Source organism: Mus musculus, chromosome 8 (genome assembly GCF_000001635.26).
Source record: "Mus musculus strain C57BL/6J chromosome 8, GRCm38.p6 C57BL/6J".
In the NCBI taxonomy this organism is placed as follows: Eukaryota; Metazoa; Chordata; class Mammalia; order Rodentia; family Muridae; genus Mus; species Mus musculus.
In genome coordinates, this window is record NC_000074.6 from 116,943,366 (window position 1) to 116,967,441 (window position 24,076).

Sequence of the window (24,076 nt, forward strand, 5' to 3'; positions counted from 1 at the left end):
CCGGAAGTGGCTGCGGCGGGGGCGGGCACTGCGAGAGGGGCCTGGCGGCCGTGCGGGAGCCATGGCGGCCACGGAGGCGGCGGCGGCCGATTCTGCGGGTCCGGCCCCGGGTGTCCCGGCCACGCCGGCGAGCACGCGGGGAGCCGCCGCCGCCTCTAGCCCGTGGAGGCCGCCCGAGTCGCGACTGCAAGGCAGCCGGCCGAGACCGGCCAGGGCTCGGGCCGCGGCCCCGGTGCCACCGGCCCGGGAGCTGATCCAGCCGACTGTGAGCGAGCTGTCCCGGGCTGTGCGCACCAATATTCTGTGCACCGTGCGCGGCTGCGGCAAGATCCTGCCCAACAGCCCTGCGCTCAACATGCACCTCGTCAAGAGCCACCGACTGCAGGTGAGCGGGCCGCGGCGGGGACGCGGGCGCGGGGTGTGCGGGGTTTGCGCCGTGCCCTGCCACCTGCGCCCGACCGACCGAGCACGGCGAGAGCGCGGGGGAGCGCGCACAACGCACCGGGCAAGCAGCTTCTCGGTGGCGTGCCCACAACACCTCGGGGAGCCTGCCTGTTTACTCAGGTTCCAAGGATGAGCGACAGGTGATGTCGCCAAGGCACCCAGATGCAACCCCGCAGGCTTTCCGCCCCTCCCACGAAACTGCCGGTGGGTCCTACCTGGTCACTCAAAAGCGGCTGCGGGTTGGGTTGGACTCTGGGCACTTGAGCTGCAAGTTTCACGAGGCTGCTGAGATCAACTCTGCGCAGGAAGGAGAGGGGAGGGAGGTTTCTCCCGTGGATCTGTAAGGAGGAGGTTCACCGGTAGCTGGTATGACGGATGTCTGACCAAGACCTCTCCGTGTTACATAAATGGGGACGGTGGCTTTCAAACCCATGGTATACTCTGGAAGCTTGGGGGAGGAAATCAGATGTTAGGGCCCCCATGCCAGACCTGTTAAGTCACAGCTGCTCAGCTTTTACAGTAGAAAGCTTCCTTTCACCGTCAGATCTCAGTGCCCCCAGTGCTCCAACTGGAAAACGCAAGTCACTGAAAGCAGTTTTGTGCGCCTTTCCCCTGGTCAGATTTGAGTCATTACTTGGAGGGTTGCAGGATCTCTCTGACCTGCAGGTGAATTCACCGTGGGCATCCCCCACCCCCACCCCTGAGAACTCCCCAACTGTAACTTTTAGGTTTTACTCTGTAGTAAGGCCAATAAGTGTAGTAAGGCCAACAAAAGGCAACAGTGATGTCAGGGAAAGGTCAGTCAGGAAATGTCAGCAGGGGCAAGCTGAGGAAGTTCTGTGTAAAGGTTTGAGCCTCGTTCCAGAACACAACTCACTACAGGCTCCAACCTGAAGCTTCCTCTTTCATCCTAAATGTTAAATTCTCTCTTTCTCTCACCATGATTTAGGGGGGTGGAGAGTGAGTGTGCCTGTAATAATTCCATGGCCTAATCCCTCAGCTCCTTACAACTTGCATTCAACAACGGTCACCAGCCTTCAGTGTTGTCCCCCTTGCTGATAGGATAGTTCATGTCCTTGTATAGCCCAAACTATCCTCAAACTCACCATGTAGCTGAGGATAACCTTGAACTCTTGATCCTCCTGCCCTAAATGCTCCTGAAGTCTCCTAAATGCTGAGGCTGCCGGCATGCATCATCATGCCCATTTTTATTCAGTGCTTGGGACCAAACCCAGGTTTTCTAGGCAAGCACTCTTCTGGGCTCCAGCTTCAGCTCCAGCCCCGGGTGATTTCTGATCACAAAACAAAGCTGCTGCTCTGACCAAGGGCATCCTTGGTGTTGGCCACAGTGATTCTAGCCAGCATTTCTTAGCGAAGTGTTTGTTCTTTAATCTGGACCTGCTATTGGGGGAGCACTGTACCCCTACAACTTGGTTCTGCCTTGGAAGCACAGAGATGCCACTGGCTGTGGTGAAGTGGTGTGATAATGTACATTAGATTGGTGCTCACAGCTCAGAAATACACAGGAGGGCAGGTATGACACGTGACAGGAAGAACATGTCTGAGCCAGTACAGGTTTGGTTTGGTTCAGTTCAGTTCTTAGGCGGGGTCTTGCTATGGAACCCTGTCTAGCCTGAGTTCACTCTGTAGACCAGAGTAGCCTAAACTTACTGGGAGTGTTCCTGCCTACCCCCAAGCGCTGGGACTACAGTGTGTGCCACCATGACCTGCTCCAGCAAGTGTGGACATCAGCAGTCAGATGTTTATTCAGATTTGAGTATGTCGGAGTACCAGAGTCCTCTCTGGCCTAGGGCCTGTGTGTCATTCTTCCCAGACTCTTCATCCGCTTTTCAGATTCTCTTATCTAGAGACAGCAGTGAACGGCCTGGCCCACTCCTGAACCCAGATATTGGACAACAGAAAGACGGGCTGTTGGGAGAAGATTCCTGCTTGGTCTCTGGAAGCTTTGTTTAGCAGTATTTAAACTGCCTCAGGGTTTCCTATGGCTGTTGTTTCCCTGTCCGGCAGCTCACTTCCTTGTAGCCTCTGCCTTGGTAACCTCAGGGCCCCACAGCTCCTAAGCATCTGTTGTCTGATGGAAAGGGAGTCTGTTATTTTTTTCTAATGCAGGGGCCTGTGTGACATAGCCATACTTTTGTGGTAAGGCCTCAGAGTCACAGCTATGTGCATCCTCAAGCTAGCCGCTAGCCGCTACCCAGAGGCTTTTCAGTTCAATTCTTGACATGTGTTATCCTCAGAATATTATGAGGAAAGAAGAGAGTGTCATGAGGACACATGGTCCCCAGAAAGAAGGCCCTAGTGTTTGGGGAAACATGATTGATCTCTGCAGCCCCGTATTAGCTGAGTTTCTTCAACTCAATGAGAATTCTCATTGTCTTGGCTACAGCTACTTGAGTGATTCTGATTGCGTTCCTTGTTTCTATTTCCCTGGCTGTGATAGTCTCTCTCCCCTACCAGTTGTTGTATGGTCGTTATGTTCTAATCTACCCCGCAGCCTGATAATACTCAAGCCCTTCGGAAGCACGGCCAATCAGGCCGAGGGATTGCAGGCCGCCTTTGGTTTGATGCGGCTTCTCAAAATAAATGGCCATGTCCCACGCCCTGAAAGGAAGTGTGGACATGTCATCAGCCAGCCGCGCCTGCAGTGGGCTCAGCAGAGAGCGATGATGCAGTGGAGAGAGAGCTAAAATGATCCAGAGGAAGAGTGGGAGGAAGTAGGAGCTGCCTGGCTGCTGGAGAGGCATTTGAAAGCAGGGCAGGCAGGGCGCAGGGGGGCACTTCCAGAACCTGTTAGCAAAGCCCCGCCAGCATAGTGATCCTGTGTTCTGCTTCAGACAGGGGTATGTGGCCAGCGACTTAGAAAGGTTGCGGCAAGCTGCTCCGTAAACCATCTCTTATGACGAATACTGACTTCCGGTTTAGAGTGGGCTCCTCGGGTGCTTTCGGCTAGGGCCGTGAGGTGCTAGGCAGCTTCTGCCACCATCTTTATGGTCTTCTTGACTCTGCTCTTCAGCCACACACCCTTTGCCCTCCCTTTTCTGCTCTTTAAAGTATTTTTATTTTCTCATTTGTGTGTGTGTGTGTGTGTGTGTGTGTGTGTGTGCATGTCAAAAGCATGGATGCTTACCAAGGCCAGAAGCCAGCACTGGGTCCCCTGGAGCTGGAGTTACTGGTGGATGTGAGCTTCCAGCTGCCACATGGGTGCTAGACACCGAACTCTGCACGATCAGCAAATGCTCTTGACCACCAAGCCACCTCCCCGGCCCCTCCTCCTTCTGTCCGGGGCTCTTTTCCAGGCTTGTTTTTTGGAGGCTTAGTTCTGTGGTGCTAAAGATGGAACCCGGGGACTCACTCCTGCTGGCAAGTGCTTAACCCTGAGCTACACCCTTGGTCCCCACCATCTTAGTTTTGGGGACCGTCTTCTCTTCTGCAGATTCTTGAAACATTTAAATATTGTTATTTAAATTCATTACTTTTTTTTTTTTTTTTTTTTTTGGTTTTTGGAGACAGGGTTTGTCTGTATAGCCCTGGTTGTCCTGGAACTCACTTTGTAGACCAGGCTGGCCTCGAACTCAGAAATCCGCCTGCCTCTGCCTCCCAAGTGCTGGGATTAAAGGTGTGCGCCACCACTGCCCGTCTAAATTTATTACTTTTAATATTAGTAATGATAATATTATTTTAATAAAATGTTCCCACATTTCCATCTGAGAGAGGAATGTTGGCTGGGTAGAGCATCCTATGAGCAAAAGGAGCCAACAGCAGTAGGAGAGCCAAGGAATGAGTGAGAGAGTGGACCCTCGTTCCAACCACAGACACAGTGCAGCACTGAGTCCCCAACTGGCGCGTGTCCTTGACTCCTGCAGAGGACAGCAGAGGGAATGCTACTCTCCTGCCTCATGTGGTGTGCAGTTCTCTCCCCTCCCCAGCCGACCTTTGAACTCACTGTCTCAGAACAATAAAAAGAAACCCCAAAGCCCTGTGGGCACCTATGATAAAAAAGGGAAGTGTGGGGTAGTGGTGGGTGGCTGCCAGGGTGGAGGGGTTTAGTATCCATTTGAATGACTGCTGTTATCTCAGCCCCACTTAAACTGCACTTCCAGGTCTGGTGGGCCTCCTGAGCACTGCGCACAGAACACAGGCTTACCGGAACGTTTCCTGGGTTCACAGTACTCAGAGCCAGTCAGTTACACAAATGAAAAGGCTGGGGAATTAAAACTATAGGCTGAGCACCTGAAATACTCCAAATCCAGAACTCTTTGGCCACCAATCTGAAGCTTGAAGAAAAGCTCTGGTTTAGGAGGGTTTGGGGTTTTCCAACTAGAGACACTGAGCCAGTAAAGTCTATGCAAATATTTGAATCTCAGAGTCAGTTCTGGTCCCCAGCACTTTGTAAAGGGCATTTCAGTCTGAGTTCCATTAGGTATGAGAGGAATGCAAGGAAGGCTGGGGACCTGAGTGTCTCGGGCCCTGAAGTGTGGCCATGGGTGGCATCGGGGAGCTGCTGGAAATGGACTGGACAAGGTAGTGGCGTGGTTGAAGGTACATTCAATATCCATCTGGGGGCAAAAATTTAACATTTTAAATTTAATTTTAAAATATTAATTTAAAAAATAGCTCAATGGTTAGGAGCGAGTACAGCTTTTACAGTGGACTGGGTTCAGTTCCCAGCACCCACAGAGATACTCACTACCACACGCAACACTAGTTCCAGATGATCTGACACCCGCTTCTGGCCTCCACAGGCTCCTACTTGTTTGTGGCATGCAAAAACTCATGCCTGCACACACAGTACTTCAGAATAAAGCTTTATCTTTATTTTTAAAAAAGATTTATTTATTAAATATACAGTGTTCTGACTTCTTGTATACTTACACAGAAGAAGAGGGCACCTTTGGCAGAACAGCCCTTGTTCTTAACCTCTGAGCCATCTCTCCAGCCCCAGAATAAAATTATATATCTGGCAAAATATGCAGGATGCCAGTTCAATTTTGGGGCACATTAAACAGCTTGGGACCTGATGAAGGAGACAGAAGGCGCTCCATCGTGGACATGTGAATTCAGGAGTTGGGAAGCATCTTTCAGTTGAACACATACCTATGTCTTTCCCCTCATTGATGATACTGGATGGGGAACGCATGTGTTGGTTCAGTTGTTTTCCATTAAAACAGATGGTAAATTGGTAAATGAAATGAGGTCGGTGATGAGAGACAGTTTTGGTTGTCATAACATAGTGAGTGCCAATGTTCAACAAAAACTGTGGTCAGTTAGACCAGTGGTCCTCAACCTGTGGGTTGTGGCCCCTTTGGGGGCAGGGATAACAGATATTTACGTTACAGTACAGATATATACATTCATAACAGTAGCGAAGTTAGAGTTACCAACAAAGTCATTTTATGGTCAGGTTCACCAGCACATGAAGAAATGTATTAAAGGTCGCAGCATCGGGAAGGCTGAGAACCGCTGAGTTAGACCTTCACAGGGGACTCAGGTATTGATATTAAGACTTCTGGCAAAAAACAAAAGTATACAGGGCTGTGGCTATGGCTCAGACGGCCCCACAAAGCAGTAACAATAAAGAGTAAACAGCAAAAACAATAAAGACTGAAGCTGGAGAGATGGCTCCATGATTAAGAATGCTTTCTGGGGCTGGCGAGATGGCTCAACAGTTAATAGCACTGACTACTCTTCCGAAGGTCCTACGTTCAAATCCCAGCAACCACATGGTGGCTCACAACCATCTGTAATGAGATCTGACGCCCTCTTCTCAGGGGAAAAAAGATTATAAGGGCAAAAGGAATAAAGTAAAAGCTGTAAGGTCTTTGCAGAGCAGGGTAGTGCATGAAGAAAAATCACAAGAAGCCGATTATGGTGGCAACTTAAAGGGATCGGGGGAATTGGAATCACACGCTTTGGTTAAACAGTGATTAAATACGGGAAACAAGGGAAGGGAGACTTCTTTGAGAGACCACTTCAATATTGAAGTGAGTATGAGTTTGTAGACCACCAGTTTTCAACCTGTGAGGGTCCAGAGCCTTTCACAGGGGTCACATACCAGATATCCTGCATATCAGATATTTATATTGTGACCTCTGACAGAAGCAAAATTATAGTTATGAAGTAGCAACAAAATGATTTTATGGTTGGGGGTCACCACAACGTGAGGAACTGTATAAAAGGGTCACAGCATCAGGAAGGGTGAGAACCACTGCCCAGGACAGTGCTGTGACGTGGTCCTGACGAGTGGGCCAGCACTGAAAACTCAGAGGGATGTCTACATTTGATGGAATCTGAACAAAACAAGGCTTCCTTCCCTCTCAGCGAGGCCACATGTACCTCTAAGAACCTGGGAAGACTTGGGCCAGCCAGTTAGTAGCACCTCACACTGAGTACACAGCAGACAGAGGAAGCTGTGTCCCAGGGCCTGCGGCGCCTCTTAGCAGGATGCCAGAGGAATGGGATTCCTAGGTGTTCTGCAGCAGCTGCCACCTGAACCTGCCACTCAGTTCTTTCTCTGATGGCCTGGAGACAAGCAGGCCACAGCCCCCCCCTCCTTTGGCAGCCAGCTGGGAGGGAGCGGACAAGAATTAGGTCTGAAGCCACCAGTAGTCTGAGGTGTGGGTAGCCACACAGAGGACCTGAATTTGATCCCCCATGGAGCCCAAGTGAGAATGCCTGGTGTAGTAAGGTAGCGTGTGCCTGGAATCCAGGACTAGCAAACTCCAGCCACTGAGAGAGAGAGAGACTGATTCCTGAGGGCGTCACCCAGCGTGCTCTCTGACCTCCACACATAGGACATACACATGCATTTACATTTCTTAAAACTTCCAGTTGACGTCACTTATAGCCTGGTGTGGTGGTGTGTGTACATCCAGAGGCTGAGGGAGAAGGCTAACTTGAGCCTCAGAGCCATCCCGAGCAACATATTAAAAGTCATGTCTCTTGAAATACTTTACATTATTATTATTATTATTATTATTATTATTATTATTATTATTAGGGGCTGGCTTACTTGTGGTTGTCAGAGGACAACTTTTAAGAAATGGTCCGTGCCTTCTACCATTAGTTCTGGGGATTGGACTCTGTCCATGGGTAACATGGGGCATCTCCCTGGCCCAGAATTAAACAAATGAAGAAATTAGATACAGCATTTTAAAAGCTAGACATGGTAACACAAATATTCCAGGCTACTTCTGAGTCTGAGGTAGATGGAGAAGTTCCAGGCCAGCCTAGACTACTTGTGAGGCATTATAAAGGGAAGTTTGGGAGGAGGAACTGGATATGCTAAAATACTGGGTTAAAAAAAACTGAGTTGTACTTAGCAAAAACTTAGCAGAATTGGGGAGGTGGCTCAGTGGTTAGTATTGGCAGCCATCTGTAATCTATAACTCCAGTCCAAAGGATCAGATGCCCTCTCCTGGCCTCACTGGGCACCAAACCACGCAAAATGCCCATATACATAAAACAACAGAAGGGTTAATAGGAAGTACATAAGACCTTGTGTTGCTCATTACACCGCCAACAGCCAGAACCTACATTCAGACTATTTTAAATACTTTAGGTAATAGGATAATAATCAGATCCGAGACCCAGCTGGGGATACAGCTCAGTGCTCGAACACTTGCCTACTAGCATGTATGTGGACCTAGGTTCAGTCCTCAATACAATGGGGGCGGGAGGGGGGTCAGATTATAAAGTGCATGGAATGCAGACAGGAGGACCCAAGTGTGGGGCCACGCCTACATTAGTGCTGGCTGGGAAGGTAGCCAAGAGGAATGCTGGAACTCCTTAGCCACCAACCTCACGTTCAGTGAGTATCAGTCAGGGTTCTCCAGTAACTGAGCTTACAGAATGTGTGTGTGTGTGTGTGTGTGTGTGTGTGTGTGTGTGTGTGTGTGTATGTTTGTGTGTGTATATGTGTGTGTGTATGTGTATATGTGTGTGTGTGGTGTGTGTATGTGTATGTGTGTGTGTGTGTGTATATATATGTATATATGATCTATTGGAATGACTTACAGGCTGCAGTCTAGCTAAACTAACAATGACTGGTTGTGAACAGAAAGTTCAAGAATCAAGTAGTGCTTGGTCCACAAGGCTGAAAGTCTCACCTGGTCTCCAGTGTGTGCTGGAATCCCAAGGAAGTAGGCTCAATGCCAGGGAAGGGATGCTGTCCTAGCCAGAGAGGGCAAGCAGGCAAAGAGCAGAAGCTTCCTGCTTCCGTGTTCTTATATAGACTCCAGCAGAAGGTGAGGCGCACTGAAGGTGTGTCTTCCTACCTCATATGTCCAGACTGGGAGTGATGTATCCATTTCAAACCAAGCAAAAGGATCTCTCACAGGGTGACCTCCAGTTAGGGATTATAGCTCATTCTAGACAAAGTCAAGTTGACAACCAAGAGTAGCCATCATGGTAAGGGACCATGTCTCCAAAAAATAGGACAGAGGACCAGTGAAATAGCCCACCAGGTCAAGGTGCCAGGCTGCCCAGCCTGATAACCTAAGGGCAGTCCCTGGACACATATGACAGAACAAGGGACTTTGACAAGTTGTCCTCTAACTTGTACATGTGTTCTGTGGCATGTGCATACACATACTAACTCAACAAACATAGTTCTTGAAAGTACAAGTAAACTGGAGACTGGTTTAAGCCTGATGCTGACCTCTCATCATTATACATCTGCGCACCGTGCATGCTTGTGCAGACTCTTAACACAGTAAAAAAACGGAAACCACGGTGCTCCCAGCGAGGCCCATATCCTCCTCACAGGAGTCTTCTCAGGGGCGGAGACTGAGAGTGTGGGTGAGGGTGACACCCAGGAACAAGCACCACCTGGGCTGTGGGGCCTGGGAGGGCGGGCTATGTCTGCCAGCAGCCTGGTGTGACGGGTTGGTAAGACAGTTCCTGAGCCAGGTGTGGTGCAGCAGAAACCTTTAGTTCCAGGCAAATCTTTGATTTTGAGGCCAGTTTGGGCTACATAGAGAGACCCTACCTTAAAAAAAGGAAAAAAAAAAACAAAAGCTGATGATGCTGGGCTTTACCTTTGCAGGATGGCATAGTAAACCCGACAATAAGGAAAGACTTGACAACTGCACCGAAATTCTACTGTTGTCCAATCAAAGGATGTCCTCGAGGCCCCGACCGACCGTTTTCTCAGTTTTCTCTGGTTAAACAGGTAAGTCACTAGCTATACTTCCCCAAGGTGTAGGTGTTAATTACTTTGCTAGTACCATGATCAAACGCTGCGACCCCGCTGGAGAGACATGGTTAAGGGCATTGGTTGCTCTTCAGAGGACCTACATTCAATTCCCAGCACCCATGTGGCAAAACTTACAAATGTTTCTAGCTGCAATTCCCAGAAATCGCACCTTCTCTCCTGGCCTCTGTAGGAACTGCACACATGTTGTACATGCATGTAAAATACACATAAAATAAAAATAAATGATCTTTTAAAATAAGTAAATGAAAGAATGGAAACAGCATGCCTTGGACAGCCTACAGAAGGACGTGGCTACGAGCACAGCATCAGGCATAATGGTGGAGCAAAGCTGACAGTCATGGCTTAAACTGCATGCAGGAGGCCGAAAGAGTAAACTAGGAACAGCTTGTGGCTCTGAAACCTCAAAGGCCAGCTCCAGTGCCTTACTTTCACCAACTACACCGAGCGTCTAAACGCAACCAAACAGTGGCACCAGTCCACTGCGGAACAAGGATTCAAATACCTGAGCCTGGAAGCCATCAAACCAGCACAGTGGCATACAGATGGCATAAACTCAGTGTGTGCTGTACCTGCTGAGCAGGCGTAACCAGAGATCCAAGTGTGAGTTGTGTGGGAGTCGCTGGCCAGGTCCCACACAGTGGTTCCTCAGTGTGAAATGCCCATACCCGGGTTTGTAGAGGAAGAAACGGACAATCCAGCCAAGAGGTAGAAAATGGATGCTGCACACCCTTGAGTATACGTGCCTAAGGGCAAGAGCAGACAAGAAGCCAGTAAGGAGGAGCAGTCCGAAGGCCTCCCAGAGAGAGGCTGCTGTCCTGTGAGGAGAAAGGGATCAAGCTGCTGAGAGAAGAAAGACTGAGACGGAAGCAATGGAGTCTGAGATGGAGAGACAGCTCAGTGGCTAAAAGCACACACTACTCTGGGAGAAGACCGATTCCATTCCCAGCACCCATTCTAGGTGGTTCAAAGCCACCCGGAACTCCATGGAAATCTCACCTGTCTTCTGGCCTCACCAACAGTGGACTCATGTTTGCGTGCATGCACAGAGATGCATGAAAATAAAAATAAGAATTTAAACAAAAATGAAGTGGTTCCTGCCATTCTGCAGTCTTGAGGTCACTGCAGAGACTATGTCTTAGTTACTACTGCTGTGATGAAACACCACAGTCATAAAAGCAAGTTGGGGAGGCAACGGTTTATTCAGCTTACACTTCCAGGTCATAGACCATCACTGGAGGAAGTCAGGATAAGAACTCAAGCATGGCTGGAACCCGGAGCCGATGCAGAGGCCACAGAGGGTGCTGCTCATCGAGGTCTGCTCAGCCTGCTTTCTTGTAGAACCCAGGACTATCAGCCCAGGGATGGCACCGCCCACGATGGTCTTACAGAGGCTTCCTCCTTTCAGATAACGCTAGTTTATGTGAAGTTGACATAAATCTAGCCAACTCACTGTATATTCTTGCCCACAGCAGTTAAGTGTAGTTGAGAATCTGAATACACGGGTTGGTTCCAAGGCAGCCTGCCCACTGTGCATAAGGAGAGGCATATGTTAGACTGGGGTTTGTCTACTGGCAAATGCAGTACCTGGTGATCCTGGGGACGTTGGGTGTGTGGGCGGATCTCAATGTGATGCTCTCTCTTGTCTTCATCCCACCCATATTCTCCGCAGCACTTTATGAAAATGCATGCAGAGAAGAAGCACAAATGCAGTAAGTGCAGTAATTCCTACGGCACCGAGTGGGACCTGAAAAGACACGAGGAGGATTGTGGCAAGACCTTCCAGTGTACGTGCGGCTGTCCCTACGCCAGCAGAACCGCACTGCAGTCTCACATCTACCGAACTGGCCACGAGATCCCTGCAGAGCACAGGTAAAACAGGGAGATGCGGTTGAGTAGCTGTAAATGGGACCTCCTGACAAGCCAGCCACAAAGGGAACAGAAGGAACAGGGGGAGGAACCTGTGGCTTTAACAAGGGTGCTTCTGGAATGGCAGCAGTAATGACGGAGGAGCCCCTAGGACCAGGCTCCTCTTTATTTTTTTTTTATTTGAGGCTGGATCTAATGATAACAAGTGTGTCCCCCTGGTGCACCCCCCAGGTGCTGGGGGTACAGGTGTGTGTGTGTGTGTGTGTGTGTGTGTGTGTGTGTGTGTGTGTGTGTGCGCACGCGCGAGTGCCCAGCACAGCTTGAGAAGCTGATGCAGGTGCTTTGTGTTTTAAAGATTTCTATTTTTTACTTAGATGTATGTGTGTGTCAGTACATGTATGTGAACGACATATGTATGCAGAGGCTAGAAGAGGGCATTTGGAGCCCCCGGAGCCGGAGTTACTGGTGGTGCTGATGTGGGTGCTGGAAACCAATCAGATCCTCTGGAAAGCAGCAAGTGCCCTTAACCACTGAGCCACCTCTCCAGCCACACAGTTCCCGATGCTCCCTTCCTGTTCCCATCTGAAAAGCTCAGCTTCAGCATCTTCTCCAGAGAGACAGATTGCTGAGAGCTCAAAGTGAGACTGTGACTCCGCGTTTCATTTGGCCTCACGAATGCTGGGCAAGGGCTCAGCCTGAGTCACATCCAGCCTTTCTTCTTTAACTCCAGCCCTGGACGCACTCTGTACCTTAGGCTGCTCTTAAATATCCTGCCTCGGCCTCCTGTGTAGCTAGGATTATAATTACAGGCTCAGCCTTAAATTTCATTTTAAAATAACAAATTTATATCTGGTGTAGTAGCTTTCTGCTGTAGGTATGATACTTATAAGCTTCTTGGTTTTAAGGTTCCTGATTTTAAAGCTCTGACCTAAGGGACCGGAGAGATGGCTCAGTGAGTAAAGGTTCTTGCCTTCAGGCCTGACAACCTGAGTTTGAGCCTCAGGACCCACGTGGTAGGAGGAGGGAACCGACTCCTGAGAGTTGTTCTGACCTCTACACAATGAATGTGCTGTACACATGTGCACACACATAATAAATATAAACATGGAATTGTTAAAAGCTCCTCGTTGAAAATGGAGTGTATTTAACATATGCATGAAATCCCTTAGGAGACAGAGCAAAGAGGTTCCAAAAGTTAAGCCAGAGTTAAGCAGCTCCAATCCACCCTTCACTCTAGCTCCAAGGGTACCCATTTCAGCCCGTCACCATGTACACATAACACAGAGACACGTGCACGCACATCTTAAAATTGAATTTATTTTTACTTTCTTACTGTTTCCAGAGACCCACCTAGTAAAAAAAGGAAAATGGAAAGCTACCTGCAAAACCAAAAGTTGTCCAGTAAAACCACTGAACCACTGAGCGACCAAGCAGCCCCGCGCCAAGATGCTGCTGAACCGGATGCTCCGGAGGTCAAGCCTGCAGCATCCCTCGAAGACTCCTGTAGCGCCCACACCAAAAAGCAGAGCGTCGCGACGCCTCCCCGGTGTCCCCAGAAGTTGCTGTTACCAAAGCCCAAGGTGGCTCTGGTTAAACTCCCAGTCATGCAGTTTTCCCCCGTGCCTGTCTTTGTGCCTACAGCGGAGTCCTCGGCCCAGCCTGTGGTGTTAGGTGTGGATCACAGTTCTGCAGCCGGTACTGTGCACTTAGTACCTCTGTCGGTAGGAGCCCTGATCCTCAGCCTGGACTCAGAGGCCTGCTCTCTGAAGGAGAGCCTACCTCTCTCAAAAATTATCAGTCCTGTTGTTGAGCCAATGAATACAGGTGTTCAAGTGAACTTGGGTAAAAGCCTGTGTAGTCCTTTACAAGAGGTAGGGAGTGTGTGTCAGAGGACCAGCATTTCCTCAAGCAACGTGCAGACAGATCTGACCTATGCCTCAGCCAACTTGATACCCTCTGCTCAGTGGCTCGGCCCTGATTCCTCTGTGTCATCGTGTTCTCAGACTGACCTGTCGTTTGATTCTCAAGTGTCCCTTCCTGTTAGTGTCCACACCCAGACGTTGGTGCCCAGCTCTAAGGTCACTTCATCCATAGCTGCTCAGACAGATGCATTTATAGACGCCTGTTTCCAGCCTGGTGGGGTCTCCAGGGAAACCCAGACCAGCAGGATGCAGAACCGCACAAACGACTCAGTGCCAGTGGGCCACACTGGCTTGTGTGGGGACATTTTTGAAAGCGTGCATGCGTCATACAGTGTGCCTACTGACACCATCATGAGTAGCAGCTTAGTTGCAGAGACAGGGACTCATGGTCTGCCACCTCAGAGTGACCCTAAGATCTTAGGCCAAGTCATGGAAAAGTCTGCACCCGTGTTAAACTTCAGCACCCAGAACGGCTTGCTTCCTGCACACACCATGACAGATAATCAGACCCAAACCATAGATCTGCTGAGCGACTTGGAAAACATCTTGTCAAGTAACCTGCCAGGTCAAACACTGGATAACCGGAGTCTCTTGTCCGACACCAACCCCGGACCTGACGCCCAGCTCCCAGCTGGCTCAGCGCAGAATTCTGGGATTGATTTTGATATTGAAGAGTTCCTCTCAGCCTCCAATATCCAGACTCAGACTGAGGAGAGTGAGCTCAGCTCCATGAGCACTGAGCCGGTCCTGGAGTCCCTGGACATCGAGACGCAGACCGACGTCCTCCTCTCAGATCCCTCCACACAGCCCTATGGCTTCAGAGCGGGGTCAGGCTTCCTGGGCCTTGAGATGTTCGACACACAGACACAAACAGACTTAAACTTCTTCTTAGACAGTAGTCCTCACCTGCCCCTGGGCAGCATCCTGAAACACTCCAGCTTCTCCATGAGTACCGACTCCTCTGACACAGAGACCCAAACTGAAGGAGCCTGCCCTGCTCGGCACCTGCCTGCTCTGGAGAGCAAGGTCCAGTTGAGCAGCACAGAAACACAAACCATGAGTTCTGGCTTCGAGCCCCTGGGGAACTTGTTCCTCACCAGCAACGAAACTCAGACAGCAATGGATGACTTCCTTCTAGCCGATCTGGCCTGGAATACGATGGAGTCCCAGTTCAGCTCCGTGGAAACCCAGACATGCGCAGAGCTGCACGCTGTCTCCAGCTTCTGAAGGTGCAGCCAGGCATCCCCGCTCCTTGTGCGTTTAGAACATGGGCTCAAGGACAGCGGCACCGACTGGGGATGTAGTCAGTGGGGCAGCTGTTTAGATTCTCTTCAGTTCTTGGTGTTTTGTACTCGTGACCACAAGATTGGTGTGCAAATGTGAGTGTATTATAAAGTGTAAGTGTTGATCTGAAATGTCGCCTATGTTTGCTCCTGTGTAGCTATTCTATCTTTTTTTAAAAAAAAATGCATTTGACACTGTAAAACTTAGAACTGTTTAGCTAATGCCAAGCTTAGCAGGTGGTAGGGGGCAAGCTTTGTGGCTGCTTTAACTGAGTATAGCACACTTAAATGGCATCTCCACGTAAAGGGCACCTCAAATGCTCAGACAATGTTTGTGTGGCCGCTAACTCCTGAGATGCCACCACCTTGCCTTGTCATGTCCCTCTGACTCGGAAGCACCAAGGGAAGCCACACCTGTCTTTAGCTTTTATGACAGTTTTGAGTCTCTTCTGTCCCTTCCCTGCTGAGCTGTGACTGCCGCCAGCTTCGTGTGCCATCCTTCTCCCAATGTGAGGTTACTGGCCAGTGTGAGAACAGCAAGCACTCGGTGTCAATGGCAGGCTTAGTACGAGGAAGGTATCCAGCTGTGGAGATGCCTGCGCACTGTGGACACCCTCAGTTCTGTTCATCTCAGGCTCATCCCGCTTCGTGGACGAGCTCTCCTCTGCTCCCTCCAGAGTGTTGATCAAATCTGTGGGATTGCCATGTGCCAGACGGCAGCCAGCTGTGAGCACACAGTAGCTAGAGGGTAGTTCCTGGTTGACCCCAGAGCTTCTAGCTGTCTGTAAATTGGGGTTCCTATGACTCCACACTCTTTGTGCTCAGTGAATTTACTAGAACTCAGGGATACTGTTTCTGTGAAGGGTAGGCTGGGTGCAAAGGGGCAGAGGACTTCCACACCTTCTCTAGGCACACCTCCTACCAAGAATCTGCCTGTTAGCCTCGTAGGAACCTCCAAACTCAGTCTTGTGGGGTTAATGGCTGCTTTGTTGTGTGGGTAGAGAGTTGCTTAAACCATTAGCAATCAACTTAACCTTGAGTGTCACCCTATCTGGTGGGTTGGGAGGTAGGGATGAAGCTGAAAATACCCCAACCTTTCGATCATTAATTATTCCTTGGTCTCTCCTGTGACTTGTCCCCATCCTAATGCTACCCAGATGCTACCAGCTACCAATGACCTCATAGCAAGCAAAAGCAAAACATTTTTTCTGAAGACTTTGGGGTGGGGGCAAGTTGTGATATACATTACATCACCTCCCCCACAAACATCCTTCCTGCTCCACAGTAGACCATGGGGCCTGCCCGACTGCTTCCCATAATGGACTTAGAGACCCTCTAAGAATTAAAAAGGAAGGCATGGGTGGGGGAAAGGCTTTCCTGCCCAGCCCCCGCCAGTATGCTGCACTTGTTATCTTGATAGGAGAAGCAGGGCCCACAATGTCTTTCCTTCCACCCACCCCCATCTCCTCCCTGAAAGAAGCTCTTAGGTCTGGCAAGCATAGTATGTGTACCCTGAGACTAGCAACTGTAGAATAGACCCATCTAAAGTACGCTGATCTAGATTATGTTGTGATGCATTCTTTAAAGAGGAAAAATCTGGAGAGCAATTGCTTCAACGGTTAAGAATACTCTCACTCTGAGGGGAGAGCGAGGTCAAGCCTGCCTGGGGGGCTCTGTGCTAAGTAGATCATGGATTCATAGCTGGTGCCCAACTCTGAGGCAAATTCAGAATCAGCCCAGCCTGGGGACCTTTCCAGTCTAGCCTGGATGGAAAAGCCCTGTTCTTTTGGCATACGTTTGTGCTGCCAAAAGCTGAACCTTCAAAATGAAACCTAAGGGGGCTGGTGATGACTCATTAAATAAGTTGGTATTGCTGCTGTCCTGTCCCATTCACCCGATGCAGAGGACTCGGGAATGGGCTAATAACACACCCGGCAGGTGAATGCAACCCAGGAGCTAAACAGTGGTTGTGGCCACAGTCGCCTGTGAATGTGAGTTTCAGAACAGACACAAAGCCTTAACTTAGATTTTCTGTTGTTTTGGACTCGTCCACTGCCTTAACGCTCAAGCATCTATTTAAGCCCTCCGGCTGAAGGAGAAGTGCATGTCTGCTCGTGGCTCTTTGTAAATATAAGTGCAGCAATCTATGGCTTTTTAAGTTTTTGTGTCTGTGGCGATGTGTCTTAATAGTTACAAGATAAAGAATGGAGCATGTAATTGTCCTTCATGTGCAAGAACTGTCCCCACAAAAATCTTAAGTCACCTGAACTCCCCTAAGGTTGGTTGTTTGTGAACATAAATTTGGTGATTAAAGAGAAGCTAGAATTCTACCTTTCTGTGTGAATCTTGTCCACACTTAGGATGCAAGTTTGTTGTTCTTGTGTATTTCAGAAGATAGTAATGAAATGGTTGTGCCCAGTTACCTTCACGAAAAGACAGTGACACTTTTCCCTGAATAGATAACCCAAGGGATGAAGAGGTGGCATGGTGGTTCAGATACCTTGCTGCCCTTTCAAAGGACCCAAGTTTGATTGCCAGCACCCGTATCACACCCAGCGGTAACTGGGTGTTCAGGTTCAAATGTTCAAGGCATTTGCTGCCTTCTGAACTTGGGAGGGCACCCTAAGACACGTGCATACATAACATTCATAAATAAAGTATAAGCCCAGCATAGTGGTACCTGCCTCACAGGCAGAAGTAGGCTAGTTTCTGTGAGTTAAGGCCAGCCTAGTCTACTTAGAAAGTTCTCAGGGACAGCCAGGGCTGAGTAGTGAGATTCTCATTCATTCTCTCTCTCTCTCTCTCTCTCTCTCTCTCTCTCTCTCTCTCTCTCTCTCTCTCTCTCTCTCTCTCTCTCTCTCTCTTCAACTACTAGTAAGAACAACAATATAAACTAACCAGTAGGGGCTGGTGAGATGGCTCAGTGGGTAAGAGTACCCGACTGCTCTTCCGAAGGTCCAGAGTTCAAATCCCAGCAACCACATGGTGGCTCACAACCATCTGTAACGAGATCTGACACCCTCTTCTGGTGTGTCTGAAGGCAGCTACAGCAGTGTACTTACATGTAATGAATAAATAAATTAAAAAAAAAAAAAAAAAAACTAACCAGTAACCCCAGAGCTCCCTGGGACTAAACCACCAATCAAAGAAAACACATGGAGGGACTTATGGCTCTAGCTGCATGTGTAGCAGAGGATGGCTTAGTTGGTCATCAATGGGAGGAGAGGCCCTTGGTCCTGTGAAGGTTCTATGCCCCAGTATAGGGGAATGCCAGAGCCAAGAAGCAGGAGTGGGTGGGTTGGGGAGCAGGGGGAGTGGGTAGAGGATAGGGGATTTTCAGAGGGAAAGCTAGGAAAGGGGATAACATTTGAAATGTAAATAAAGAAAATATCTAATAAAAAAGATAATTACTAGTTTGCATTTTGAGATAGATATACCTTAGGAATGTTTTAGGAAAGTTTATTATTGTTACTAATTCTGCCTGCCTTTAATCCAGCACTAGCAGGCGGATCTCTGAGTTCGAGGCCAGCTTAGCCTACAGAGTGATTTCCAGGATAGCCAGGGCTGTAATACAGAGAAACCCGGTCTCAAAAAAACAAAATAAAAATTCACTCATTCATGCACTCAGAACACGTGATCTTGGTGTAATGGGCTACCTTCTCTCCCTGAACAGCTTAACCCAATCAGTGGCTTTTTGCTGTCATCTACAGGAAAGTCAAACCCATGTCTCTGCTCCCTTTGATAAAAAGAAAATTTGAGGCTTTGTAGCCTTATATGAAAGATCTTGGGTCAAATTCAATACTACTTTTTCATTTAGAGAAAATAGCCAGCACTGGTCTGGCTCGGAAATCCCTCTAGAAGCTGATGGGGCCAAGTTCTCACTTTGTGTGGACTCGATTAAAAGATTATAATGTTTATATTCATTTCATCCAAACTTGCACATGCCAACTAGCAGCATGATAGCTGGGAAGGTGGCTTAGTGAATAAATGACCTGCCATAGTCACTGGAGGAATGAATGAAGTGGACCAGAGTGGGCATGGCTGCTCACTAGTATGCAATCCCAGAAAGATAAAGATGGGATCCCCAGGGCAAGCTAGACCAGCCTTGACAACAAGCTCTGAGTTCAATTGAGAGACCATGCCTCCATGAGTAAGGTGGAGAGAAATTAAGGACGACTCTCAGTATCAACCTCTACATGAATATGTTCACCCCCACACACGTGTGCACATACATATGAATGTGCACACGTGCACATCCAGACCACACACAGACACATGGACACATACACACACATCCCCACAGAACACTTGCTACAGATACTGTTTGTTTGTTTGTTTGTTTGTTTGTTTGTTTGTTTAAGACAGGGCCTTGTCATGGAGCCCTGGCCTGGCACAATGTAGCTAACCCGGCTTTAGGCTCCTAAGGCTTAAACTGATACATTTAAATCAATGCACCGAATGCTTGCCCAAGGCCTTTAAAGAAATCACGAATGGAACTTTGGAACCAAGTGCTATGAAATTGTATTCTCTCTGGGAGAGGACAACATAGACCCCCTCCATACTCCGTATCCAGATGTGACCCCCATTGTTAAATGGCATGAATTTTCATCTAGTTTCTTCAGCCAATTGCTGCCCAGTACAGTATTCTTAGGACCAAAGAGAGCCTCAGTTGTCTGCATAGCACTCAAAGGGCCCTTTCTGTTGTCAGGGCTGTCTCTCTCAGCAGACACACTGGTGCCTTAGTTCACACATCAGGGCATAGGGGCTATGGGACAAATGGAGAGGGCTCTCAGGCTCTGGGTTCTCAAGCAGTTAAGAACATGGGCTACACTGAAAGGGGAGCTTTTGGAAGATCCAGGAGCCAAACTGGGAGAATGGACAAAGGACACTGTCTGCTTGAACCACATCAACAAGGCTCCTTGTTCTTTTCAAAGACTACATTTTATATTATCTTACTAAGTAACAAAATAAAACCATTTGTGACTGCCCTAAATCTACAGATTTCAGAGGCTAGCCTACAATAAGCACATTTGACTCTCATAGGTCTCTATTAACCTTCAGTTCTCTGAAGCAAGTTAATATTACAAGATGGAAGGCTACCAAATGAACAACGGCAACAAGATCAACAATTTTGAGAAAATGGTAGTCATAGCCCAGAGAGTATCTCTAAAAGGAAAGCAAGATTGAAAATACATCTCTGAGCCAGGCCGTGGTGGTGCACGCCTTTAAACCCAGCACTCAGGAGGCAGAGGCAGGAGGATTTCTGAGTTTGAGGCCAGCCTGGTCTACAGAGTGAGTTCCAGGACAGCCAGGGCTACACAGAGAAACCGTCTCAAAAAAAAAACCAAAAAATACATCTCTGGTGACTTATCTCCCTCAAAGTTCTTTGCTCAACATGGGGGAAGGCCTGTTGCCTCTCGAATGGTGAGCCTTAAAGCCTGCCATGTACAAATGAAATCTTGTTCTGAGCATGGTAGCATATTGTTGCTGCCACTACTTGCAGCTATTTGAGCTCTGCTGTGTGGTGGTCCGCGGCTGTTCCAGGCCCCAGGTGAGATGCGGATACATGGCTGCCTCTCAAATATGCTGGCTGAGACTGGATTTGAAATGGATCTCTCTTGCTTTGTCTTTTTTTTCCTGTGCTAAGCAACTTCAGAAAATGTAGACCCCATGCAAAACAAAACAAAAACAAAAACAAAAACAAAACCAACCTTGTCAGAAGTCAGTGCATCCAATTCGACTTGTCATGGCCAGATATGTAACCATTCAAATTCTCCTCAGCAGAGCTGGGCAGATGGCTCACTGTTTTAGAGCACTGGATGCCCTTGCAGAGGTCCTGGGTTCAGTTCCCAGCACTCACCAGGGAGCTCACAAACACCCATGACTCCAGTTCCAGGGGATGGCTTTTTTTTAATTGGATATTTTATTATATTACATTTCAAATGTTATCCCTGAAAGATCCGGACAGAATGTAAAAGGTCACAGAAGCCCTGAAATTGGCAAAATAGATTTCATTGTTAGCAGAAGTAGTTTCACTGATTTAGATAAATAGAGGTGCACAATGCTCTGGCCGCTCCTTGAACCCGTGTGTCTGCCGATGTTCTGACCGTTCCTTGAACCCAGGTGTGTGCCCACTGCTGCACCTCACTGTCAGGTGTTTGTGATGTTGGTTGCTAAGATAGGGTCAGAAAATCTCCCCAGCAACCACAGCCAGGGCCAATCCGGAGTTACTACACCTGCATTAGACTCTTTCCTTGTTTCCCTCCTATACCCATTTCTTGAGAAATCAATCATTTTACATTGTTTAGATCTGGAAATCCCCTACTCCCCCTTCTCCTCCCCCCCCCCAGGGCCTATAAAAACTGGGACCCCTTTCCCCTTGGGGTCGACTCCTCTACCCCTGCGTGGGATATGAGTCGTCCCCAGAGCTCTGGCTTTCCCGGAATAAAGCCTTGTGTGGTTTGCATCAAGCTTGGTCTCTCGTGAGTTCTTGAGGGTCTGCTATTATCCCGAGGCCTGAGCGAGGGGCTCCTCTCGGAGTCTTTCAAACCCCTCTTCCGGTTTCCCCCTGGAAACCACCTATCCCATCTTCCCTCCCCCTGCTTCCCCACCCACTCCCACTTCCCCCATCCACCCACCCCACCGATCCACTCACTCCCTGCCCTGGCATTCCCCTACATTGGGGCATCAAGCCTTCACAGAACCAAGGGCCTCTTCTCCCATTGATGACTAGGCCATCCTCTGCTAAAAATGCAGCTGGAACCATGGGTCCCTCCATGTGTACTCTTTGGTTGATGGCTTAGTCCCTGGGGGTTCTGATTGGTTGATACTGTTGTTCTTCCTATGGGGCTGCAAACCCCTTCAGCTCCTTCAGAGGATGTTTTTGATGCCTCCTTCTGACCTCCATGTACATGATACACACATACGTGCAAGCAAAACACTCATGAACATAAATCACTCTAGTCAGTTTTCATTCTCAGTAACTTCTCTCTAGAATTGACATTTTTGTATGCCACCAACCTCGGCAAACTACTTTAGGAATTGTTTACACTGCTTTATTTCTGTTCTTGGGAATTATTTTTGTCTCGCTGCTTGGAAGTTTGGCACTGCTAGTAAGTAAACTACCCTGGTTTCAATCCCTTTTTTCCATTTGCAGCTTTTTTATGGAAAGGTGTATTTTTGTGTCTTGTAGACACTGAGACACACAGAAGACTGCATGTACTGCAAGAAGCAGCCTCTTCCCCTAACCCCTGTCCTGGCTGCTCTCAGGCTCTCGGCCACTTTAACAGTATCCTCTCTCTCTAGCCCAGTTTAGCTTGTATCTCTCTAGATGAAGACACCCCAAACCTTGTTCCGGTTTTGTGGAGATTTTAGGCTACCTACCAGCCCTGTGATAAGCTGAGGGAAAGGCAAAAGGTTACTGGAATTTGAGATCCCATTGGGTTCCCAGCCGCTAACACCAACGGGAAGCCACGTGTCCTGTGTGGAGCATGTTACAATGCAGGTGTTCTGCCTTGTACTAACTACCTAGAGGTCATGGCCTCGCTTGGGTCTAGTCTCTAGTGCTCTGCAAACCAGGCACAGAAAGCGACACAGGTGATCCCTTCACTTTTGATATAAACATTTCTGTTGAAACTGACACATGGAATTCTGGCAGGACCAGATGGGCTTCCCACATGGTTTGGGGCCATTCAAAAGGTAGGGGCTAAATATATATGACGAGCATGCACCACCATGCCGTTTTGTGTAGTCCTGGAGACTGAACCTCAAGTCTTGTGCATGTTAGGCAAGCACTCTGTCCTCATCAAAGCCTCACCACCACCACCACCACCGCCGCCACCACCACCACCACCACCACCACCACCACCACCACCACCACCACCACGGCTCTGGATCCTATGCAGAAGTGGAGTCAGAATGACTGTAAGAGCCAGAGGTAAGGGATGACTGAAGAAACAGTGTCTTCTAGACACACAGGGCTGACCGATGCACATAGAAGCTTACAGAGACTGTGGCAGCACGCACATGGACCGCACAGGCTCAAGCCAGACAGGGTCCCAGCACTGAGAGAAGGAAGTAGACATGGGCACCCAACCCTTAACCAAAGAGCTATTTGCAAGTGGTAGTCACTGACAGAAGGAAAAAGCTGTCTTCTCCAATGGAGTGTCACTGGGTCTATCAACTGCACTCCCGGGCAGGCCCCATGCCCAAGAGGAGTTACACAACATAAAACAAACTTGATTTCGGGGGAATTTTCTTTTGGTTTGGCTTTTTTTGTGTATATCTTATTGGGCTTTTTCTTGTTTGATTTTTGTCTTTGTGGGGTTTGTTTTGGAAAGTGAGAGAGGAAGAACATAAAGTTGGGTTGCAGGGTGGTGGAAGGACCTGGGATGAGAGGGGGAGGGGAAGAAACATGACCCAAATATGTTGTATGAAAAAAATTAGCTGGGCAGTGGTGGCGAACACCTTTAATTCCAGCATTTGGGAGGCAGAGGCAGGCAGATTTCTGAGTTCGAGGCCAACCTGGTCTACAGAGTGAATTCCAGGACAGCCGGGCTACACAGAGAAACCCTGTCTCAGAAAACAAAACAAAAAATAAATAAAAAATTATTTATTTCCAACATATCCGCTTCAAGAAGTGTAGTGAGACACAAACACTCAGCTGCCCTGAAGCACACTAGAGCTTACATAATGCTTTTGAAAAGAAATTTATGGGCTGGAGAGATGACTCAGTGGTTAAGAGCTCTGACTGCTCTTCCAGAGGTCCTGAGTTCAATTCCCAGCTCACAAACCATCTGTAGTGAGATCTAATGCCCTCTTCTGATGTGTTGAAGAGCTACAGTGTACTCCTGTACGTAAATTAAAAAAAAAAAAAGAAGGAAAGAAAGAAATTTATGTAGGACATGATGGTACGTACACGCCTTTAATCCCAGCACTCGAGAGGCAGAGGCAGGAGGATCTCTTGAGTTCAAGGCCAACCTGGTCTACAAAGTGAGTTCCAGGACAACCAGACTTTGTCTCAAAGTGGGGTTGGGGGAGGCTTTATGAAGAGACTCCAGAGCATAAAATACCCCGGGCGTGGTGGCACGCGCCTTTAATCCCAGCACTTGGGAGGCATAGGCAGGCGGATTTCTGAGTTTGAGGCCGCTGGCCTACAGAGTGAGTTCCAGGATGGCCAGAGCTCTACAGAGAAACCCTGTCTCGAAAAAACCAAAACCAAAACCAAAACTAAAACAAAAAAACAAAACAAAACAAAAGAGCATAAAATACCCGCATGCTTTTGCTCAGCAGTTCTACAAGTGCCAAAAATAGTCATAAATGTGGAC

General features: G+C 48.5%; 2 protein-coding genes across 5 annotated transcripts in view; one reads left to right on the forward strand and one right to left on the reverse strand.

Annotated features, from left to right (window-relative positions):
* Positions 1-957, reverse strand: part of Cmc2 (COX assembly mitochondrial protein 2) — a 55,638-nt gene extending 54,681 nt beyond the window's left edge. The window contains exon 1 of the mRNA XM_006531282.3: positions 660-957. The gene's annotated coding sequence lies outside the window, so the exon portion shown is untranslated. The remainder of the gene's footprint in view (positions 1-659) is intronic.
* Positions 18-17,080, forward strand: Atmin (ATM interactor). 4 transcript variants are annotated; one of them, XM_006530927.3, is made up of 5 exons: positions 18-64; positions 146-385; positions 9,509-9,634; positions 11,349-11,548; positions 12,888-17,080. In XM_006530927.3, the coding sequence occupies exons 1-5, from the start codon at positions 62-64 to the stop codon at positions 14,692-14,694; spliced, it is 2,376 nt and encodes a 791-aa protein (XP_006530990.1). In that variant the 5' UTR covers positions 18-61; the 3' UTR covers positions 14,695-17,080. The 4 variants fall into 4 exon arrangements, with proteins under 4 accessions (XP_006530990.1, XP_006530992.1, NP_808368.3 ...); XM_006530929.4 differs by having other exon boundaries at positions 149-385; XM_006530928.2 differs by having other exon boundaries at positions 47-67; positions 149-385.
* The last annotated feature ends 6,996 nt before the right edge of the window (positions 17,081-24,076 follow it).